This window comes from Mercenaria mercenaria, chromosome 18 (genome assembly GCF_021730395.1).
Source record: "Mercenaria mercenaria strain notata chromosome 18, MADL_Memer_1, whole genome shotgun sequence".
In the NCBI taxonomy this organism is placed as follows: domain Eukaryota; kingdom Metazoa; phylum Mollusca; class Bivalvia; order Venerida; family Veneridae; genus Mercenaria; species Mercenaria mercenaria.
In genome coordinates this window covers 17,587,872-17,596,441 of record NC_069378.1, presented here as the reverse complement: position 1 = coordinate 17,596,441, position 8,570 = coordinate 17,587,872, and the positions used below count along the sequence as shown (strand labels likewise).

Sequence of the window (8,570 nt, the reverse complement as noted above, 5' to 3'; positions counted from 1 at the left end):
ATGAAAATCACAACTAAGAATAACCGATATATAAAGTAGAGCAATACATACAATGAAATAAGAAAGTCTACCAATGTTGTATACATAGCAATTCTCTGTTAACTAAACTGAAACCGAAATCAGTATTATTTTAGTTTCGTTCCATTTACTTCCATTTCTCGGTAACCTTAACGAAACCGAAAACACTGTTATTTCCCTCAGATTAGTTCTTAATATTTATTTTCTCTTTCATATTTGTTATATGTACTTGGAACAATGTCATTGAATTTTCTGATACTCATTAAGGTATAAGCTTACTACTAAATTATTTATTGTATTGCTACATGTTAAATAAACAGAATATTTTATTTTCTGAAAGTATATAGCGGGTACTTTTCTGGCTTTAAAACATAACAATAAAGGTGTGTTTAAAGTATTTCTTAAGTACTTTATGTGTAAATATTTCTACTCAAAATGACATTTGGTTGTGAATTCTGTGCCTTAAAATTGTCAGCTCTCGTTTCAATGCAAAGTGGGATATTGTAGATGCGATATTTTTCATTACACCAGCATTTCTCAACTATCAGCGGCGGTATTACCTTTTTAATATAAAATATACGTTCGCGAAATTTCCAAAGAACTGCACTCATTGTTCATTTTGCAACAAAAGCTATGATTAACGCTGACTTTATGTATTACATTGTGTATACATGGTAAGCGAAAACAGCTCCTTAGGTGAGGTCATGACATTCAAATCATTTTCACTAGCGTTTTATATATTACTTTACCAAATGTATTATCATAACGTTACTGTGCAACAATATATCAAATAGTTCGACACGGATACAAACGAAAACAGCTCTCAACGGTTGCATATTGTTGTTTTAAATATTAAGGTAGGCAACTGCCTTAAGTCTGGTTCTCCTATTTATATTTGTAGCCGATAACATTATCGAAAGACTTGTTCTTTACAAGTTCTTAATATAGACTACATGCAATCGGAGTGCGTTGCATTACATTCGTCACCATTTGTTACCAGTTACTTCGAAGTGCTTGGAGTGTTTATTATATCTGGAAACATTAAAATATTAAGGTAATTTTGTGAAAATTACTCAAAATCTATAATTTCTAATACCACTTATAAAGTTAGAGTTTTATTATTTATGTGAAGCATACGGAATTCCGTTAGGGCCATCCCCTTTGAATGTGTTGATCTAAGACACGATACTCGATAGTACAATAATGAAAACGCGAAATCACGAAACTACGATAACGAAGACGCGACTACACGATGATGATAACACGGTACTACGATAACGAAAACGGGATAATACGATAGTACGATGATGATAATGCGATGTACTATCGCGTTTATACCATCGTACTGTCGTATTATCGCGTTTTCGTTATCGTAGTATCGCGTTATCACCATCGTACTTTTGCGTTATCACCATCGTACTGTCGCATTATCACTATCGTCCTGTCGCGTTATCACCATCGTACTATCGCGTTATCATCGTCGTAGTTTCGCCTTCCGGTGCCCATGCGCATAGATGAATTTCCCCACCAGTGTTTTGGTTTCTTTTTGTCTTGTTATTTAAGCACTGTAAAAATTCTAAATGATTTCTGTCACTCGTTTTTCAGCTTAAACCAGATATGATTTGGCAAAAACTCTGCTGGTCAGTCGCTTTAAGTTTTCTATATAGTATAAGATTAATAACAAGAAAAGAGAATGTCATATTGTACCATGACTAGGGAGGATTTTTTTGTCTGGGATGAATATTTTCCCAAACATGATGAATATTTTCAAAAATATGATCGCTTTTATTACTACACTGAAAATTGAAGCAAATGCATGTCTCGTAAAGCACAAGTTATCGATGTTGGATTCCATAAGATGCATAACTACACTGAAATCGGAGCATCGCAAATATTCGAAGAATATTTTTAGCAGTTTCCATGACACATATTTTCATTTTAATGCATCAAAGTCTGGCAATTTTCTGCAAAAGTACATTATCGATTTTCAGATGTCAAAATAAAAAGTAAAGCAGTTTACCACCAAATGTGACAGAGTTAACGCCCCTTTACTCAGAAATTTTATTTATGATTTTACAGGAATGAGAAATGCAGTTAAGTTATATCTGCATAGTATTTTGAACATGTTCAACATCCCACACGCTTTACCTCCTTAAATTCATTTTCTGTAAATGTTTCTTAAGCTGACGAAAGCTGAAACGGCATACAAAATGAATGGTTGATTATGTTGCTTTTGGTTAACTAGCAGCTGTAGCTAGAGTAGGATCATCAATACAAATCATGATTTTCGCACGCGAGGACCTGAGTTCGAACCTGCATATCGCTCTATCGCGAAAGCGGAGCTGTAGTTCTAATAGCATAGCTTCTAATCTTCTAACTTTGAGCATGCACTTGCGCACCGGAAGGCGATGGTGCGATGATGATAACGCGACAGTACGATGGTGATAACGCGACTGCACGATGATGATAACGCGACAGTACGATAATGATAAGGCGAAAGTACGATGGTGATAACGCGACAGTACGATGGTGATAACGCGACAGTACGTACGATAATGAAATTGCGAAATCACGATACTACGAAAACGAAAACGCGATAATACGATAGTACGATGGTGAAAACGCAACAGTACGATGGTGAAAACGCTATAGTATATCGCATTATCATAATCGTACTATCGTTTTATCGCGTTATCATCATCGTGTTGTCGCGTTTTTGTTATCGTAGTTTCATGATTTCTCGTTTACATCATCGTACTATCGAGTATCGCGTTTCAGATCAACACATTCAAAGGCGATTGCCCTAATGGAATTCCGTGACAGCACAATCTAATTATATATTATAAAGTTATTGTTGTATACAAAAATGAAATAAAAAAAAACGATTTCATTAACAAAGATTTTTAACAATACTGTTAAATGTTTTATATATACAGTACATGCAAACGAAATGTGGAAACGTTAGAGGGTCTTATGTGAAGTTTTAAGGAATATAAAAGTTTTCTTGTAATATAATTTACAAATTGTGAGTATATTCGTATTATACAACAACCAAAAAGAAAACGTTTCTCAAAATACTTAAAAACTACATAAATTATGCTAATCTTAACAACCGACACAGTATTAGAATGTTGTAACAGTTTCATTTTATCTGTCAATACAATATACAAAACAACAATGAATATAATAATAATAATGGAAATACAAGTGTTATAAAAAAGTTTAACAAAAATCAAATAATATGTAAATAATGTCGCATTTAAGCTGTCCAATTTTCAGTTTTCCCTTTGAAAATATTACCTAAAATATTGACAGGTATAAACACAGATATGCAACAAAACAGATAAAATGATTGGAGTAGAACATGTTTCAGTTTGTAAGGATTTTGAAAAGAGATTAGCTGTTTGCATTACACAGGGTCGTTAAAGCAAAGATAAAATGAATATCGTCACTCTTTTGTCCTATTTAAACAAAAAATGCAAAGTGCAAAAGATAATAGGTAAGGGTAGATTTTTCGGATTCACAGAGCACCTAAAACACAGCCTCAGAGCCACGCATTTGCAAAGTAGGCCCACAACAAAAAGAAGCTGCAATAAAAAATATTACAGACGGGTTGCTTCAAACATCTGACAAATACATATTACTTTATGTGAAATATAGATAGAAGGTTAGGAAGTGGTAAAATGGTGAGGTGAGTCGGGGAGGTGGGGGCAGGAATTTGAAGAGGAATGAAGAACAAGGATGAAAATACAAAGATAATGCTACGTTCCTTAATAACAGTCACACTACAACGTAAGCGAAGACATTCGTGTACCATAATCAAACACACAACCATACCCAACTAAATAACATAGAAAACAGTAGGGCACCGTCTTAAATGGGAGGTAGAAAGTGGTTAAGGTAAACGGAAGAAATAAAAACTATAAAGAGGACATTTTATAACGCAACAAAGAAAACAAAAACAAACAAGGTTGCATTGAGATCATGAAATACACAATACCCTTCGTCCCGCACCTTCTTCACCGGGTTTATGCGGAGCTTTTGTCATGCAGAAATATAGAATGGATTCAATGATCCAAAAGGACCAGACAATATCACAAAACTGAGTTTGTATTAGCCAACGGTTTGATCAATTTGTTCCATTTATATGTAATACAGGCACCGCGGGCGCTAGCTGCTTAAACCCCATTTCTGTTTACAACACTGACTAGCTGCTCTCTTCATAAGAAAGTGTGAAATAGAACTTCATCCTAAAGTGATTTTATATTTTATATTTGGTTGTATCTCTATTTCAATTAAGTAACGTTCACACTAAAAACGTTTTTTAAATATTTTTTTTACCGTGTGTATTGTTTTAGAAATGTATACATTAAGGAATTTAAATACATTTAGAACATGTAGAAGTGCGTATAAGTATACAGGAAGAGTTGTGGCGCACTGTTTGATAATTATAATGATGATAACAGTAGTAGTAATTAGTCAAAAAATAATAATATAGAAACTTCTGAGTTTTTCATGATTTAGTTATAGCAAGGAGGTCCCTTCAAACACTAGTTTAGGGACATAGGGCTAGTAAGGAAGGAAGCAAAACCATCTGTTAGCCAGACTGATAACTTCATCACATGACCGGTGAGGGGTTAACAAATTTGAAGTCCCTTTTGGTTTTGTTTATGTTAAAATGGGGTTGAAATTGAGACATTATTTGTTGAAAGTGTTATGTTATACTGTCGTCTATTTTAGTTTAAGTCCATATACTTAAATATATATTTGGTAGTATTTAACTACTTTAATGAATTACACAACGCGGTTATTCATGTGGATAATCAAGATTATAACAGCTCGTAAAGTCACCAAGAATTCGTAGAAGACTACATTACAAATTCTAAATTTGTAACCTTGTTCTTCATTTCTTTCGCGATTTAGCCTAAATTATATTCAGTGTCTTGTAGCATTAAATAGATAACAGACTTTCAATAGTTCAAACAAAAGAATAATAAAATATAACCTGATTTTTTATTATCATACCTTGTATAATTCAGGACAATGGCAGAAGCACAGATAACAATCTCTGAAGTTGTAAAACGCGAGTTACAGGAAGCTGTCTCAAGTGGTGGTGTTGCGAAATTGAAAGATCTAATCAATAAGAAAAACAACGAATGGAAAGAGATTCCTCTTAATATTGCAGTAACAGGCGAATCTGGAGTTGGAAAATCAAGCTTCATCAATGCGATCCGTGGTATTACTGCAGACGATGACGGCGGTGCTCATGTCGATGTTGTTGAAGCAACTAGAGAAATAAAACCATACAAACATCCTAAGAATAGCAGCATGGTCCTCTGGGATCTTCCCGGAGTCGGGACACCGAGATTTCCCAGGAGCTCCTATCTGACACAAGTGAACTTTGAGAAGTACGACTTTTTTCTTATACTTTCAGCTGCTAGATTTAGAGAAGATGATCTTTGGTTGGCTCAAGAAATCCAGAGCCTTAAAAAGAACTTTCATTTTGTGCGCACGCAAATGGATGTTGAGGTGGACAAAGATAAGAAAGGGCATCCAAAAACGCATTCAAAAAGCAATGTCATCGAAAAAGTTAGAATCGATTGCCTCAAAAATCTCAAAGAGCACAGCCTCACGAAAGCCTCTGTATTTCTGATCGACAACTACTCTCCTATGGACTTTGATTTTGATGCATTAACTAGAACGCTGATCGATGAAGCCCCTGGACACAAGAGAGAAGCAATGATACTTTCAATGTCTGTGCTTACAGATGGGGTTATCGAAATGAAAGTGGAAGCCCTCAAAGAGAGAATTTTCAAGGTTTCTGTGCTCTCGGCGGTTGGTGGTGCAATACCAATACCTGGAGTAGGAGCTGCTCTTGATATAGCACTTCTGGCTGGGGAGGTGTCTTTCTATAAAAATCAGCTTGGACTTGACGCTGAGACAATTGAAGAACACGCAAGATATCTAAACACGGAGTCTAGGGAGTTACAGAAAAAGTTAGGCCTGCAAAGTTTTGGGCTGGCTACGACTGCTAAAGGTATTGCACAAAGCGTTTCAAGTATAGCAGCTTCTGAGGCGCTTGAAAGTACCCTGCCCTTGGCAATCCCGATTATAGGCAGTATTGTATCAGCGGGAATTTCATACGGTGTATCCGTTGCGAGTCTTAAGTATTTTCTTGGTATCTTGTCAGAGGATGCCAGAAAAATAAACGCAGAATTGCTGAAAAAATCCTTGCAATAAATAGAATGAAAAGGACACAATACTAGCAGAATGAAATGTTGTATAGTTTCAAAATGGAAGAAATATCCGATAAATATTTTCGGTCCTTACAAAGGCAAAAGTTATTTACCTTCTGTTAAAGGGAATACTTGACATTAACCAAGAGAATTTTTTGTGCAGTGCATAGCATGTAACAGACTCAATCAAACCGAGTCTGCAATTTTCACTGTTTGCATTGTTTTCGGTGCTTCCGAGGGATCTACTTTCCAGATTTTATTTACTTCACAACAGCGGGTGTTAAGTGCTGTTTGGCGGCCGTAAAAAGTCGCCCCGACTTCATCTCAGTGTTGTTATATTTTCTGGTCCTTCGGGATCATTGATTTCAACTCATTTAGATTTGAAGATTGAATACTGCTTAAGCCGGTGCTAGGGGGCGTGGGCAGTGTTGCATTTTCCATTACTGCTCATGAACAGACTCAATCAAACCGAGTCTGCAACTTTCACTGTTTGCATTGTTTTCGGTGCTTCCGAGGGATCTACTTTCCAGATTTTATTAGATTATATCGTTTTCAAATTTTATTAAATCTGTATGAATTATGTAGAATCTAATGTTTTACTTGAAAATATGTTAAAGACACAACTAGATTTGTAGTAAAATAAAATGAAACAAAGGACGTTTTTAAAAAAAGAAAGACAACAAAAGAAACATTAACTAATATTTCACTAAAAGGTTCAAATGATCGCAACTCTAATCACGCTTTTTATTCATTGGAATACCAAAAACCCATAGTTAAGAGATAAGCAAGCTGATATTTGATTCTCTATGGAACGGTTAACGAAATAAAAAATAAAATAACTAAAACATATATGCATCGAATCTGCCAAGATTTTGTAATAAATCTTGATTTTGTGTAGATTTGAGGATACGTGCTGGACTTTGGGCCGTTATCTGCTAAATACACAAAAACTTGACACGTTTACCGTATTCAAAGTCTACAGTTCAAAATCGAAATTCCGTAGCGTATCACTAAAACTGATAAGGTCTGGTTTGAATCAAATGTTTATTTCCATATTCAAACTAATGTCTCTTGTTACATTGTATTTGTATAAAACGTATTATATGCGTACTATTGAATCATTTGTGTCAGCTCTTTGGTCCGTGATTACTGGAATATCAATAATGATGTTGCAAAATAAACAACTCATGTGGCAATTCTGAGGATAGGCTACTTGCATGTCTGATTCCTTTTGTTAATAGCAAATGTCCTATAGGCACACTTTTGTACACGTTTAAATATAGCAGTTGTAAATGATAATTAGTTGTATGTCACAAAATAATAAAAATGCTTACTTAGAAAATGGTTTGTTTTGTCTTCAAATGTCACTTTTAAAAATGATTATCCCGAGTAATGCAGTGTACTATTTCTATTGCAAATGTGTCATGAAAATGAAAAATTAGACAGATAGTCTGCCAGTTAGTGACAGGAGACCTCGTTACAGCCCTGTCCTACGCTCCTCCTGCTTACGAAAATTATGGCACACAAGAAAAAAGGACAAAATTACAAGAGGAAAAACCAGTTTCAAAAAAATGCACTTCACATGCAAAATATAGATATGTGCAACTGTATACATGCACACAGTGTCTGAGCACGTCATATATACAGTATTCTAACACGTTACGATTCATTTTCCTATTAAACAAAGAAGGCTGAAAACAGTAAATTATTATACAACAATTCACTGTTCTGACGTCACGGCGTCAAATGGCATAGCGGCGTGCTGGGAAAGAAACCAATTGAAAACAGGCACATATTTAATGAATGCCGTCATAGATGTACTTTAAAGTCCTTTGTTTGAAAGTTCTCAGGTCAAGAAATGCATTCGCTCTGCAGATCGATCTGCATACATAATAAGTTTAACCAATTCTGAGTGGAATAGCATTGCCCGGTTTTTTTTTTTTTTTTTAAATAAGGACTTAAATTTGTTACAGAAAGTAAAATATAAACTCACCCTCTGCCTTTGTTTACATTTTTCGTGTAGTTCTGGTCATTAGCGCCGCCTCGGAAGTATCACTGGCTCTTTTTTCAACTCACCTCCATAAAGAGTGGGAGCCAATGTTTACAGCCCGTGTTTAAGACTAACAGGATTCGTTCAATTGCAGTTCTCTGTACAGACTTTTAGAGATGTACAAGAAATATCTTAACTGCGTTTGTGTTTTTTCTTGTAAGCTTTCCTATAAAATAGTTCCTAAAGTAAAGAAAGTGAAGTGAACTGACTGCGAATGTCTGGTTGATACATGAATTAAACTAAAATGGGCTTTCGGAAGCAAATAA

At 35.1% G+C, this 8,570-nt stretch overlaps 1 protein-coding gene across 1 annotated transcript; it reads left to right on the top strand.

Annotated features, from left to right (window-relative positions):
* Nucleotides 1–938: 938 nt before the first annotated feature.
* LOC123538861 (interferon-inducible GTPase 5-like) lies at nucleotides 939–6,925 on the top strand. The gene is made up of 2 exons (XM_045323265.2): nucleotides 939–1,072; nucleotides 5,058–6,925. Exons 1-2 carry the CDS (start codon nucleotides 972–974, stop codon nucleotides 6,256–6,258), a joined length of 1,302 nt encoding a protein of 433 aa, XP_045179200.2. The 5' UTR covers nucleotides 939–971; the 3' UTR covers nucleotides 6,259–6,925.
* Nucleotides 6,926–8,570: the final 1,645 nt, after the last annotated feature.